At 38.4% G+C, this 16,277-nt stretch overlaps 1 protein-coding gene across 6 annotated transcripts in view; it reads right to left on the bottom strand.

The window, feature by feature from the left end:
- LOC129732958 (embryonic polarity protein dorsal-like) overlaps nt 1–16,277 on the bottom strand; it is an 84,198-nt gene that overhangs the window by 30,031 nt on the left and 37,890 nt on the right. For all 6 annotated transcript variants that reach the window (XM_055694444.1, XM_055694443.1, XM_055694448.1 and 3 more), the window contains one exon: nt 5,950–6,015. In XM_055694444.1, the coding sequence (XP_055550419.1) occupies nt 5,950–6,015 (66 nt within the window). The remainder of the gene's footprint in view (nt 1–5,949; nt 6,016–16,277) is intronic.

The raw sequence follows: 16,277 nt of genomic DNA, 5'->3' as shown, positions 1-16,277 counted from the left end.
TCAATAGTTGATGGTGGTCCGGCAAATTTAACCTTGGCTGTTGCCAGTAATTGTTTATCCGATCCATTGACACGGATCTGGTCGTTTTGGTAAGTGTGTGTGAACTTGTGGTTGTTGTTGATATAGTTACTATTCGTTGTCTTGTTACTGTTGCTGTTGCTGTTGGTGGTATGGTTTCGATTGCTGTTGAAGATTTTCGATTCAATATATTGTCGCCTCCTGCGTTTCCTGTTTCGTCTAGATTTTTCGGCAGCCTTTTCTTGGAGCCTACGAGTCCGTTGTCTAGCATCATATTCCGACCAGTCTGGCATCCAGCACCATTTATTGCCCAAAAATCGCCATCCTGGCGAAGAATGGTCCATTATGGGCTTCGTAGCTTTATTGTTAGCTGCCAAAGTTTGATTTAATTCTTCATGCAGTGACTTGTGTTGTTGTGATGCGCTAGTTTGATTAATTTGGAGACTGGTAATAGCTCCAGAGACAAATTTTACCTCGTCGAGAATTTCACGAAGAGCAGAATCAGCATTAGACTGCGCTGAACCGGTTTCAATTGTAGCGAGTAGTTTGTTTATTGACCCTGTCGTTGAGTTTGTAGCTGCTGCTGCTGCTGCTGTCGCTGCTGACTTAGCCATCGCTTCAACAGCTGCTGAGGTGTCCGAATGTGTATTAAGAAGTGTTGACTTTTTGTTTTTTATTTCTGCGGCACTGGCTTTGTTGCTGCTCGCGGCGTTGGTGATGGTAAGTTTAATTTCATTCAGGCTTTTTTCAATATGCTCCAGCAAGTTATCATGAGTCGCGCTGAGATTTTTATAATTTGAAAGCAGCTTATGGTTTACTTCAAGCGTCTTTCCGATATTTTCTGAGATGTTTCTGAGATGAGATGTCAGAGCCTTAAGATTTAGGGCGGTCACGAACTTTTCCTGGCAGTCCTGACATAGCGGCAGCATAAAAGTCCGCAGGATTTCCTCGTGATTTCTTTGTGCACCTATGCACGCAGCATGAAATGTTCGGTTACAGATTCCGTGACAACGCCAGAGGTAGCGATTGTCACCTTGCGCACAGTTTACGATACCGCACTTCATTGCACTCGCGACGTTAACAAATGACCGTATCAAGTAAAAACTATAGTGCAGCACGCGCGTCCGAACTCGACGACGGTCCGTAAGAGACTCCGGCGATGGCCTGGTCAGTCGATCTCTAGCGTTTTGATGATCCGATCTTCTGCCAGCACTTTTCCGGGACTTAAGTCCACCACTCCGCGATGCTGCACTTCTTCACTATACTTCACTTTAGCCCGATTGTAACTTTTTGTCGATACTCTGATCGACCGCGTCGCGTTCTAACGTTCCGATTCTGCCTAGTGTCTTCGATATAAGAGAGCGCCCATATGGCTCTAACTCCCTTTTATAGGTTCGCTCTCAACTCTCAAGACCCCGGATGCATCCTATCGCAGTTTGCGGTACTCTGGCCGCTATTGTTTTTACGATGCGTTTCGGCGTAAGCGACCCTTCTGGCACATTTCGGGACCACAGTTGACGTGCTTCAAATCGACCGTTAGTTATCCTAACTCTAATGGGGTTTATATTTATCTTTGGGAGTGATTTTGCGCGTCTTAATTTAGTAAACGTTCAACTTATGTTTAAATTATATAAACCAAAAGGTTTTTGTCTCGTTGCCCTGAGCAAATTATATTTGCTAAATTATTTCTTTTAATTTATTTAGAATCACTCCCACTACTATGTTGCCTGTTCATTTATCCCCCCCCCCCTCCTAAAACTCTTTGGAATTGGAAATGAGCCTGGTTAACGAGCGGCGACATCTCACGCTGTAAGTTGGATCAACAAACATGGGGTACGTTCAAAATAGCATCGCACTTCGTCATACATTTGGCTTGTACATTTTTATTTTTATTTTGAGAAGACGGTTGTAACCGTTGATATTAATGATACAATTTATATAGCACGTTTGATTTTGTGTGCCATTTTTCTGTAATTGTTAGATGTATTTTTCTACATAAATTTTGATTTATTGCATATATTGTGGCTTTTTTATAATAATATTCAGAGTAGTTTTGGTGTAATTTTTGTAATATGATTTTGATTATGATTTGCAGGTATTTTATGTTTCAAATTTATGTTATTCTCTGAGTCGATTTTGTGTGAGTTTTTTTGTCATTTTTACTTTTTTTGTGAGGTTTTGTTCCTTCTATTTGGTGTCATTTTGTATTTTTTCGTAATTTCTTCGCTTCTTGGATGTTATTTTGTGTCGACTTGAAATAATACACAAATGATACAAAATAATCTCCAATATGGCATTTTTTAAATCGTAATGATTTGCTAATTCCAGAGCAATCAGGTTATCGAGAGGGGCACTCTTGTGAGTCTGCATTGAATCTGGTGTTAGCAAAATGGAAAGAAAAAATCGAGGCTAAAGAAACTATTCTTGCTGTATTTTTGGATCTAAAACGCGCTTTTGAAACAATTTCTAGGCCCTTATTGTTGCAAACATTGGAGCGCTTTGGTATCGTAGGGACAGCATATAAATGGTTTGAAAGCTATTTGTGTGCTAGAATTCAGAAGACTCGTTTTAATGATTTTGAATCAGTTTCCATTGCTAATACACTGGGTGTACCGCAAGGAAGTGTTTTAGGGCCCATTTTGTTCATAATTTATATTAATGACATGAAGCGAGTTTTACGGTTTTGCGATATAAATTTATTTGCCGATGACACTGTTCTGTTCATTGCAGCGAAAAATCCAAACGATATTGTTGCACTTTTGAATCAAGATTTACATTATCTGGCGAACTGGTTAAAGTTTAAACAGCTTAAATTGAATATTAGTAAAACACAGTACTTGATTATTTCTTCTGCCAACTCCAGACCAGACGTAAACATTGTAATTGATGGTGAGACGATTGATCGCGTAAATGAATTAAAGTATCTTGGAGTTATTATTGATGACAAATAAACTTTCAAGTCTCACATAGATAATGTCATCAAGAAAATGGCGAAAAAATACGGTATTTTGTGCCGTTTGAAAAATGAATTGACTGTTAGTAGTAAAATTAGTTATTATAAGTCAATCATTTCACCACATATAGATTTTTGTTCATCCATAATATTTCTTGCAAACAATACACAAATGTTGAGACTGCAGCGCTTACAAAATAAAGTAATGCGATTAATATTACGATGTAACAGATACACTTCCTCGAGTTTTATGCTGGACGCATTGCAATGGCTGTCTGTGAAGCAAAGAGTATATATTTTGACAATGGTGTTTCTATATAAGATTTTGAATAATATGCTGCCTCGCTATTTGTGTGATCGAATTGATAGAGGAAGTGATTTTCATAGGTACAACACTAGAAACGCGGATGATGCTAGAGCACCACATTTTTTATTCGGAAGATCACAGAACTCTCTGTTGTATAAAGGAATAAACTTTTTCAATTCGATGCCAAGACAAGTAAAACGTTCAGCAACAATGGCGGAGTTTAAAAGGCTTTGTATTTCACACATAAAATCTGTTTTGTAGACAGATTTCAACGAATTTTTTGTTAATTAATAAAGAAGATTGTAATATTTAAGTATATTTTTTTTTCAAATTTATCTGGTACACTAAGTTATTATGTTCATTGATGATGATGGATTTTTGTTTGAATATAGTTATATAATAATTAATATTAGAGTTAAAAAAAATGAGTCGGCTACACATGTTTGAGCCACGCGCGCGTAGACTGACATAGACAATCTGGATATTGAGTACATCAGGTTTAAACCCCTGAAATTGAAACAAAAAGCATAACGGGTTGATAAGTTGCTTTTTGGGTTGCTGTCACCTTTATTTTCTTAATTTATTTGCTTTTACGATTTAAAAAAAGGGTTCGGAGAAAAAAAACTGAAAAGGCTTGGGTTTGCCTGTGGACTGTAGAGCTCGTTATCGGGAATTATAGTGTCATAGGATCTCTCTCGTAGTTCTGGATCGTTATCCAGAACCAATTCTGATTAGTTAACGCTCCTAAATGTTGGGTTCAATTCCTAACCAAGTCCAGATAATTTTCGGGTTGGAAACGTTCTGGATGAGCCTTGGATCAATGTTATTGAAAAATCGTTTATTTTTTATTTATTTTCAAATTATTGGTATTCTTTTGAAGGGTTACTATGTCTGTATTAATAACCAGTCCGTTATTTGTTTGTCAACTGGTTACATTGTATGACTCTATATAATATCTTACTTAGATAAATCGACCAGCTCAAACCGATGTAGGGGTATGAGGTGGGACCATCATCATCATCATTTTCGTGATCGAAACTATACCCAGACGGCAGAGTTTAACCATCCAAAAATGGCGACTTCCGCCATTTTATAATTCAAAATGGTGACGTTCAATTAATAGAAAACATCCTAATATGACCAAACATCGTTCAATATTGAATCAATTTGAGACTCTTCGAAACATACTTTCTTTTTGACAGTTTGAATGCTCTTAAGACCGCCTAACAATTCCATAGTTTAAATCGTTTCAGGAAAACCTTTGAATCATATCAATAACATTGAAGGGCAAGCAAAATATCCCCAATTGTGGTTTGCAGCTCCAGTAAACTGCATTTGTCATCTAATAACCACTTTCTAGCTTCGGAACCAAACCACGCCCGTGAGTCAACAAACCCAATCGCGCTTAATTCTAATGCTTCTACTAAAACTTAACTTCGCCAATCGAAACAAATTCAGGCAGTACGAGTACGGAAACAGACACCGACGTCGATCTCGGCGGGTCCGATCTACTCATCACTTAATTAATACATGACTCAACATCTGGGTTGCGCTGTGAAAGTATCAGTTGTGTTTTTTTTTCAGCGCAAAATTCGTGGAAAACGCTAAATGACCAGCCTTAAGTCAGGCCGTCGCGACGGTTTAGTGGCGACTTCAGACCCCGCCGCAGTTTTACTCGTTACTCCCGGTGCTCCCAGGAACCATTACGTCACTGTAATATCATCGAGAGGAGAACGATACACGAAACATTTGCGACAGTTTTTCATTTTGCCTTCACCTGTCACCGCAGGACGCAAAGCCAAAACAATGATCGTCACATACGATTTGAAGAATGAGTGTGCGTGTGTTAATTGCCGTAAAAAATATTAGGGTGGACTGCGATCGAGGCATAGTAGAAGCTGACTTCGGGAATCACTTCTCGCACCAGTCTGACTTTTACTCACGAATTTATTTTCGCGTCTACACGATCACGCCTTGCTTCAGTGGTTAGAAAATGTTGCCGGAGGATCACGTTTTTTGCGAAAGACCGGGTCTCGTTTCTTAGTTTTTTTTTTTTTCATGCCAACTTTTCCCTCAGTCTTCGTCATTTTGTGCGGGGGTTATAATAGGTTAAGTCGTTAATTCACGAAAATTTTGCACGTCGCCGTTTTCACGATCATCCGCAGCGAGTTGGTTTTTCTTCTTCGACCATCGTTGTTGTTGTAACTGTTAGACTGCGATGCGTTCAGCTTTATTTATAAACATGTTCTGACGTCAGTGGGGCGGCTGCAGGTTTTTGGATTGATAAGATTTCGGGTTTTTTGGATGAAACTGGTCCCCGATTTGATTTAGTTTTAGTTTGATTTCGACACCGAAACTAAAACTAGAACAGACTTTTAGTTTCAAATTCTGCGCCGCCTTTAATGATCCGAACCGTCTAGCCAGATTTCGATACAGCCCAAAGGGGGGGGGGGGGGGTGAATCTTGTTGTTCGCTTCGCTAGAGTACCAATCGGGAATGTCACAGTCCGCAAGGATAGATGCACTTGAACTTGGAAATCCCTCGACAGACAGGCGGTCTGTCTAGCCGAAACACATTCGTCAACCTGTCCGACTACTCGGTCACGGATTGCATTCCTTATTACAGTGTTGTCGCAGACTACACACGTGTCGACCTTAATCTATTTACTTACTTATAAGATCCAACAGGTCATTCGTGTCTATCAGAGCGCTCGGCAGGTCCGGAAGGATATTATCATCTGAAATTCGAAGAAAATGAAACATTGGCTTAGAGCAATTAATGACATATCTAGATTGTTATTAAAACTCCAAAGATAATCGTTAGGTGAACCGACAATGTTTTTACATACATACAACAGTTCACGCCTTCTATCAATCCCCGAATCTTGACAGGAGCTAATCAAGTATGCATAACTCAGCTGGGTGGCAGTGGAATAGTCGAGTCTAACACCTTCCTCCCAGTCACTTGGAATCAGATGGGTCGGGATCGGAATGTGGGTGGTAAATTCCAGCTCTAACTTGATTCGTGTGTTTTTTTTTTCGCTTTCGTTTAGCTATGGTTCTTTCAGAATAATGGCATGAGTCGGCACTATTTAAATGAGATGTGCAATCGATATTTGTTTCACCAGTCGGTAAACAGTTGCTTCGCGGGAACCTATATACTAGCCAGGGGGGTAAACATTGGAAATAGGATGTAAACGTAGAAGGCTTGCTTCACAGGTCTGCTTTTTCTGCCTTCAGGTATATCAGATTGAAAATGGCCAGGAATGTTTTAGAGCTCGTAAGTTTGATTACTTTGTTACCATATAATTCGGAAAATTGAATTATTTGATTACTATTTTGAGATGCAGCACTCTCGCATAAGAGTAAGTAATGTGAGATTTAGTAAAAATATAAGGTGAAAGTTGGAAAAATAAGGGAAAATTTTAAAAACAATCAAACTCGTATTTCTTCTACGACTTGTAATTTTCTTAAGCACTTGATTGTAGTAGTATTTATAGTACCCATTATTCAATAAAAAATAGGAATCTACATAGTGTATCAGAAATAATTATTTAAACAGTTATTTTGGTTCAGTTACAAGTAACTGGAATTCCTCCAAGCATCCCGATTAATGGTAGTTAAAATCACTATTTTTAGACGCCTTAGTATGATTTTCGCGAATACATAAAGGCTAATCTCAACAGAAAGCGAAACTACGAGCAAAGTTCGCAAAACATCTTGTTTTGATAACCTTTGCTGTTGGTAGTACAGTAATTCGCAAAGGCTTATTTCCGGCTGACATATAATCGTTAGCAAAAATTATTATAAAATGTTTGTTTCTTTGTCGATCACTATACACTCATAGTGAAGACTAGATTAGCATCCTTACTCATAGCGTTGTTTCAACGGTTTACTTGACTGGTAAACAAATTTCATATTTTAAATCGTTTTCTTTGAAAAATAATACAATAACCCTTCTTGCAATACATATGCCGCATTTCCCGCGCAAAAGAGAATCGGGTGTATTTAAAACTTATGGTAGTTTTATCAAAACATTACTGAAACTATCAAGTTTTATTATAGATTTGTAGTACTCATGGTTTTTACTGATCCACAATTCTCAAGAGCGATTGAAGAACACTTGATGAATCTTTCATAAAACTCCTTCATGAATAAGGGTTCTTCATAATATGAGATTTTCTAAAACGTACTTGATATTCCTTTCAAAGCAAGAAACTTTATCAAAAGTTAATAGGAGTTTAGCCGAACTTTTCATGGTACTCATCTTTAAGAATATTCCAGCTGGAAAATGCGCCCACAAAAACCTCTTAAAACTGTAATATCTCATGGAAGAAAATATTTTAAAATCAAGTATCTAAAATGAACAAAGTCATAATTTCATTTATACGGAAATTCAATAAAAACCTGTCAAACGATAGAGGAGTTTCAACGCTTGTATGGGATAAATAAATAATAATAAACGAATCATAGTTGTGATAGTATTTTAAGCTGTTTCCGTAGGTTTAAAATGGCCTCTGTGTTTGATTGGTTCTGGAAATTCCACTATCGGCTGGTGTTTGGCCATTCAATTTGTTTTCCAGAAACTGGAAGTTACCATCCCAAATTTTAAAATGGTGTATGGTGTTCATTTTTGGTCTCTGGACATCATCATGGTTTCGGAAATATATATGTTGCATGATATTTAACCATTTCCGAACTGAAGGCCGTCATCTTGGATTTCAAAATGACCATTATGGGCATTTCGGAAACACTCTAATCGAGTGGTATCTGGCCTTCAAAAACTGTTTTTCAAAGAACCAGAAGTCCCCATCTTAAATTTCAAAATGATGTCTGGAGTCAATCTCCGGGCTCTAGGCATCCTCTTGAATCCGGTAATGTGCATATTGGATGGTATTTGGCCATTTACGGTCGTCATCTTCGATTTCAAAATGGCCTCTAAGGTTCAATTTTGGTCTCTGGGTATCATTTTGGTTACGGAAAAACTCCTATCGAGTGATGTTTGGCCATTTTACTTTGTTTTCCATAAACCGAAAGTCGCCATCTTTAATTTTGAAATGGTGTCTGAAGCAGTGTTTCTAGTCTTGCTCATAAACAGCATGCTCCCCATAACGTTACCATACGCCATCGCAATAGGCACAGCGAATAGATTTGTAAGTTAATTTAAAATATTCATAAGTTAAAAATTGTACCACAGACTTCTATGAACACTCATATGTACCCCGAATCGCCCCAATTAATGTTGACGATAAGCTCTAAAAAGCATCCAGACAAGGAATGAACAAGAATTATATAAGTCACAGACACATCAACCATTGACATTAGCTAGGCTCTTACCAATTGTTAATAAGTTTAGGAACTAAAAAAGCCACTAATCGTTAATAAATACCCACAGTTTCTCCTGAAGAAGTCACTGATCAGTGGCGAAACGTCGGACAGCAAAAAACCAGATCGTTCTACTTATTCAAGACTGCTCAGCCGAAACTACAACCAAACATCGTAAAATTTCCAACAGTCGAACTTTCATAAACAATCATGGCATGAAACATCTGAAGTAAGGTTCTCGTTGGTACCACTATCACACACTGAAGTATTCTCCATTTGAGCTATTCCTCATTCTTTTCGCATTTGCTCCTGAAATCATATGCACACACTCGCATCTGCTCTCCTATTCGCGGTTTCTCCCCTATTCGCGAGCACGACCAGCCCGAAACAATTGTTGCAAGATGCAATGCGATGTTTGCGGAGGGACAAAAACTATTTCAAATAATGTATCGGACTATTCCGGCAGCGGTTTGCTTCGGCTGGTTTTGCATTATACTACTGTAAAAAAAATAAAAAAGCAGTCTAGTATGCGATACTTTACCGATTCTGAGTAGCAAAACAAGAGTTTTTGCGTGCGAGTGAACGTTAGCAGCTGTTGTGGTGGGTGTATGAAGAACAAAAAGTATCTCGAAAGTGAATGTGCAAAAAACTAGAGAAGCGTAGCATATGGCCTTAAGCAGAAAGAAGGAGAAAGGTTTTTCTTTTCGCTCGCTCTGCAACGCTGGCCTGAAGTCAATTTCAGGTCTCTGGGCATAATTATTGTTCCGGTACACACTCAATTCATCTCTGAAAACTTCCCAACAGATGATCGAGCTCGGTGGAATTTTTAACAAATTTCAGCAATGTTCGAGTCTCGGCTCGGAAGAAGACTGTTAGTAAAGGGACGTAGGATCGTAGGGCTAGCCCCGCAATTGTCCTGTACACTTAACAGTTGGCTGCGAAAGCTGTGTATAATAAACAAAAGGTCGAGTTCCGAATCGGAATGTATCACCAAGGCTTTGCTTTTGACCTTTTTGTAACACAAATAAAATTTGGAAAAATGTAGGTTACACTTCAGATTTTTTGTAAGAACCGCAGAAATACCAAAAACCGCGCAAAAAATGTCGCATGAAACCACGTAAAAAAAAAACTACTGTATTCATGACACATTGAGAAAAGTAAACATCAAATTTGCCTACTTGGGTACACATTCGAAAATCTGGAAAATCTAGGTAACCTTACTGAAAACCTGGCGACACTGGTTACGAAGGACATAAACAAATGAAAAAAAAAATGTGTGGTCTTGAACTGTTCGGTAATTGAAAATTTTGAAAGGGTTATGTCCCGAAATATTCACCCTTCTTGGAATATTCCAAATCCTGTCAACTTATTATACACTACTGATTCTACTGTGTTTTTCAATACAACCATGGTAGAAGAAACTCATCCCCGATCATTTGCGCGTGCAGCGGATCCCCAAAATTGTTTTCAATAAATATCGAAACATCAACTGCGGCAAAATTTCTACACTGACCAATCACTTCCCAATGGGTCCACTAGCATTGGCATCTTCAATAACCATTCAACTGTCTCCTATAAGCTCAATTATCCCGCTTCTGTCTCCGTCAGAATAAGCTGCAATTTAGTATACCCTAGGGATTATTGAATAAATGTCCACGGACCATTACTTCGTCTTTACGGGCAGTCTAAGTGAGGCTCCCCAATCGATGATGGGTGCTGAGCACTCTCCGTGTTTGTTCCAAAAAAATGTTTCGGATTATCTTAGCGTGGGTCCCTCCTTACTGCTTGATACCGGACAACTCTTTGGTTAAGGTGCGGTCCTTTGCGTGAGGTCTTGGTTTTTGTCCAGTCCACAATGGTCCAGAAACCAAATTTAGGAGGAAATTTGGGTCTGGAGCTCTATATCAATATATTAGAGAAAAACTTTCTTCTACAAAGTTGTTGCTTATGATAAAACGCTTAGTAAAAAAATACCAAAAATTGGGGTGACCCATATTTTCGATGAAAACAAGTATCTAACTTTTTCATCTTTGTAGATAGAAAAAAAGTTATTCTACAATGTTATCGCTCCATTACTTTTAGGTAACTTTGTAAAAAAAGTTTTTCTCTATCTAAAACTAACCTTTTTATTTTTATTTTCATCCTAAAACTGTCTTTGAACGACTTTTGGGGCTTTCAAAGAGAAACATTTTGCAATACTGACATCGTGAATATCTCAATTCTACTCAAAGTTATTGATGTTTTCCATCGAAACATATGCGGTTTTCGTTTGTTTATCATTCTTTTTGGGGAAAACATAAAAAATACCTATTAGTCTCAATTAAAAGAGCACATTTATCTCTTAAATTATTTCTTTTCAGAAATATGTTATTTTTTAAATTTAAGTAAATTCTATTTAAAAACATGACAAAAATTTCAATAATTTTATATATTATGAATATAAAAGTACACGGATTTTATTTTTGGTATTTTTTTCCTAAAGCTAGAAGTAATCTTAACCTTTAATTTGATCCAAAAAGATCGAAAATCGATCAACTGGTTCAAGAGTTATGAATTTTTGAAATGAAATACATCGAATAAAGCCATTTTGTTTGAAAAACGCATATTTTTCGAAGAAAAACATTAATAACTTTGAGTAGAGTTGAAATATTCTTGATATCAGCTTTGCAAATTGTTTCTCTTAAAAAGGCCTAAAAGTCATTCAAAGATAGTTTTAAGGTAAAAATTGAAATAAAAAAGTTAGAGGGCAAAATGTGTTTTTTCAACATAAATCGGTTATTCTTGAAGATAGGGAAAAACTCTCTTTTACAGAGTTACTTAAAATTAACGGAGCTATAACTTTGTAGAACAACTTTTCCTTCTATCTACAAAAATAAAAAAAAGTTTATTACTTGATTTCATCGAAAATTTGGGTCACCCTAATTTTTGATAATTATTTGAAAAGCACTTTTTCATGTTGTTAACTTTGTAGAAGAAAGGTTTTCTCTAGAATAATGCTATAGAGCTTTAGACCCAATTTTCGCCCTGAATTTGGTTTCTGGACCATTGTGAAATCAGTATAGATTTGAAACGCGTGCCCGTAGTGTTGGCCTCGGCGAATGCTGGTGGTAAAGGTTATCACGACATAGAGCACGTTGTTTGGTCATCGTTTGGTCATCTGTTCACCGTGACGCCAGGTCTAAATTAGAATTTTCCCTTCAGGCAAGACGACCATGTCCTGGCGAGCCTTGGCCTTCTCTACATGTTCCTCATATTCGTTCCCACCCGCATTAATTTGAAAATCTGCGTAGATTTTTAATAAACTCGGAACCGCGTAGAAAAAAAACTGCGTGAAATCGAAAATCCGTGTTAAAACAGCGGAATAAAACCTTATTGTATTGTATTTCATATTATGCCGTGTCGAGTAAATGTTGTGAACAAAAACAAATTTTCTCCAAAATAAAAATATATATTTTAGAAATTTTAATGTTTCTCCTGAGAAATCAAAAAAAAAACAATAAGGTTTCCAGAGCCTCAAACTGTCCATGCCGTATTCGTTCGTATAATATTTTTCGCATAGTAATTGTTACCTGAAGTAGAATTTACCATTTTTCCTTGAAAGGCTCATTAGTTACCTTAAATTTGACACCTTAAAAGTCTTAACATTAGTTAAACGGCTCATAAGTTACGAATTCTCGAAAACTTGAAGTATTGAAAAAGTCGATTTTTTTAGTGTGACAGAAAGTACAAAAAATACAATTTTGAGTATGATCGGAACAAAAAATAAATTCAAATAGGGTCTTTTCGCATTGAATTGTTGCATTAAAGTTCATCAAAGTTCATGTCATTCAGTGCGATATGTTGACCATTTTGATACAATTAAAACATTCTCAAGTCAGAGATTCCCAGATCTTCTAGAGGGTGTCCACGATGAAATTGCCACCCCATGAAATTGCTCTAACTTTTTAACCGTTGGGTAGAATTTAATGAAAATTTGGGTGGATTTAGTTCATAGTGCATTATTTACATCCTGCAAGTTTCAAAGTCCTGTAATCAAAACTCGCGGAAATGGAGTCGAAAGAACAGCTCGTGCGTGATAAAATCTTGCGCATTCATCACGAGAACAAGGATCTCTCGCATCGTTTCATCGCTAAAACGTTGGGAATCGCGAATTCCACAGTGTCGCGAGTGATTAAGCGGTTCGAGAAACGATTGACCACCGATCGGAAGCCCAGAAGTGAAGGAAAAAGTTTTCCGTACAACACCAAAAATCACAACCGCGTAGTTGAGGCCTTCAACCGAAACCCGAACGCCTCCGTTCGGGATGTGGCTAAGAAGCTGCACCTAAGCCGAAGTTTTGTCCAGAAGGCCAAAACTAAGGCTGGGCTTCGAACGTTCAAGGTACAAAAGGCCACCTTGAACGTTCGAAGCCCTAGTCGCGACGAGAAGCAGAACAAGTCCGCCAAAACCCGTGCCAGGAAGTTGTACCTCAACATGCTGACGAAAGTTGAATGCAGCATCATGGACGACGAAACATATGTGAAGGCCGACTTCAAACAGATCCCCGACAACCTGTTTTTCCCGGCCAAGGATAAGTTCTGCGTTCCGGAGCATGTCCGCACTCAGAAGATGTTCAAATTTGCGAAGAAATTCCTGGTTTGGCAAGCCATCTGCACGTGCGGGAAGCGGAGTGCACCTTTCGTGACCCAGGACACGATGAACGGACAGGTGTACATGAAAGAGTGCCTCCAGGAGCGGCTGATTCCTCTCCTGAAGGCTCACAACGTCCCAACAATCTTCTGGCCGGATTTGGCCTCACGCCACTACTCCAAGGACGTGCTGAAGTAGTATGCGGACAATAAGGTCAATTTCGTGTCGAAAATGTTCAACCCTCCCAACACTCCGGAGCTCCGCCCCATTGAAAAGTACTGGGCGATTATGAAGTGGCACCTTCTTAAACAACCTAAGGTAGTGAAGACAGTCGAGGAACTGAAGAAAGTATGGGTTCACATGCAAAAAACGGTTGATTCACAGGTTGTGCACAATCTTATGGCCGGGGTTAAGGCCAAGGTGCGGGCATTTGCATATGGACTGTAAATAAAATACGAGTGAAATGGTTAAATGGAGTTTAATAGTTATTTTTCCATCCCTGAAAATTTGATGGCAATCGGATGAAAACTCGAATTTTGCGAATCAATTTTGTGTGTGGCAATTTCATCGTGGACACCCTTTACTCGGCGGAGCACTTTTTCAAGCCAAAATATTTTCAACCGATAAGGAAAAATGGTTAGAAAATTTTGATAACTATAGATGACGGACCCGCTGTGACCTATCAGCTCTAGCGAGAACGTCGCTATCTTAACCACCTCGGAGTGCTAACTAGGATACAAACTAACCTTAATGAAAATTCGGTCCCGACCCCGGTGGAGAACTTAGCCCTATGCTAACTTAAATAGGTTTCAGTAATCGCCATTCCATTCTTAGTTAAAAATATTCATAATTTTAAATTTAATTTTAAGAATTTTCAATTAATTATAATTTTCGGTACACTACTAGGCTACCTCTCCTTCAATGTTGCTCGTCATCTATAATGACAGCTAGTGACGGTTTATCAGTTAGACGAGTTTGCTGACTCCTGCTTACCATCAGGGTTGCCGCAACGGGTGGACTCATCGTCACAGTTGCTAAAACAACTTTTTTTTTGAATCCAAAATTTCAAAAAAATATATTTTAAAAATTTGGATTACAGAAGGTTTTTTCATGCCAAATGATCTATCGTTCAAATTCGAGTATCTCATACAGGAATAAAGCTTTGTACAGCTTAACAAACTGAGTATTTTTAAGACTCAAGAATAGTTTTCCGAAAGGGCGTAGGTATTTACATACACTTCATTTATTGTAATGTAGCTCAGAAAGCTTTGGTCGTATAGCAAAGCTGTCGGCCCGAACTAACACACGAATAGTGCTGAGTGTGAATTCTGAGAATACCTATTACAACTCGGTATCGGAATCTGGAGAGGAATCGTTTCCGCGATGCATACATAACCTGTGTGAAACGTATATGAATATCGAGGATTCGCATTCCTCCAATTTACGATGTACATAGCACTACCTAATGTGAGGAATCCTTGCGAATCTACACGAAACGTCCAATTTTTCCTGATCCATGAACCGTGTAGAAGAAAAGGATTCGAATCCGATGAATTTTCACACATGACTCCTAGTGCCATAGGCAGAGTCGTCTCGAGAATTCCTTTTCCGCCTATTCTAATGTGAGAAATTCTTAAAAGTCTATGCGAAACTTTAGCGTTTGTCCGGGAAAAGAATGAGTTGACGAGAACCAATAATGCTTTAAAACACAAAACATAAAAAAAATCTCCTCTATACAACGTGAATTTATAGCAAAGTTTCTGGTTAAAGGTCCAAAATGGAGTAAAAACGACAACTTATTTATCTTGGAGCTCAAATCTTAAAGCATTTTAAATTTCACCATTCTCCATTCTCATAATTGTTATAATAAACGGTTTTCGTGGTTATTCTTAATCAAAAATTTTATTCTTATTACTTTTAAATGTATCTGTGTTCGAGTTATTGTTGATTGAATTATAGAAAATTTGAGTTTTTTTTGAATATGAAGTAAACCATCCACGCAGTAAATGTATAATGATAATTGGAGGTGAACAATTTTCAACTGACGAAATAGCTCTAATGTCAAGGCCTGCTTCGTTGGGACATTAACATTCCCAAAACAAGCCATTTTAGTCCGTGATTTGTAGCAATGGTTCCCCACTGCTGATGGCATTCCAAGCTCGCCACAGGAATGTGTCAACGTAACACACGTTAACTCAGTTCCCAACACAAAGCATGTCAAATCGAACCTACCATCGGAGCAATCACCCATCTGCACACTCCCACCCGTGGGTGCTGAACGCTGGAGTGCAGCAGCAGTTAAAAGCGCATCATCGTCAATCGAGCAGATCAGCTGCAGCTTCTGCGTTAGTTGTGGGAGATCTATTTTAATTACCATCGCGGAATGCACGCTGGAAACTGCAAATGACTACGAACGAAAATAAGTCAGATCTTGCGATCATGTTTACCCAAGCGTCGGTTCAAAGTTCTTTTTCTTCCCGTAGTGGTGTCGTAGTTCGAGATTGACACTTGGCTGGTTGTGTAACAAGCCAAGCATTTGAAAAATGTTCTAAGCGTTTCGCTCCAATTAGGGAACCGTTTTTCTGCATCTACACTGAATTCAGCACGTCTCAACGAGAGTGATTTATTCCACCCTGAGTCGAACAGAATCCTGCCTGCCTTGAAGATCGGTCGATCCACTACGGTTGATCAAAGGAAGAAATAAATCTGACGACCGTCCATTTGCACAGGGAAATAAATCGAAATTGCGCTTAAGGATGCGAAATACGCCGACAAAGCCGCGACTTGTGCACTATTCTTTCTTTTTTGGGTTTAACACTGCCAACAGTTCAATGCCACACCACCGCACAGTTACAAGCAGTGCACTCCGCTAATCCAAGTTGGACCACGGTACAATGACAGATTGCATTGAAAACGTCACAGTTTATTGTACTGACGCACAAAGAAATGCACAAATCCAAGTAGGCGGATGAGATCTTCGCGATTAATAGAACCTGTTACGGTTACGATGTGTTTATCAAAATTTCAACCCTTTCCAATTTATTAC

Source organism: Wyeomyia smithii, chromosome 3 (assembly GCF_029784165.1).
Source record: "Wyeomyia smithii strain HCP4-BCI-WySm-NY-G18 chromosome 3, ASM2978416v1, whole genome shotgun sequence".
Taxonomy (NCBI): domain Eukaryota; kingdom Metazoa; phylum Arthropoda; class Insecta; order Diptera; family Culicidae; genus Wyeomyia; species Wyeomyia smithii.
The sequence above is the reverse complement of the archived record's forward strand: the minus strand, read 5'-3'. Positions and strand labels throughout refer to the sequence as shown.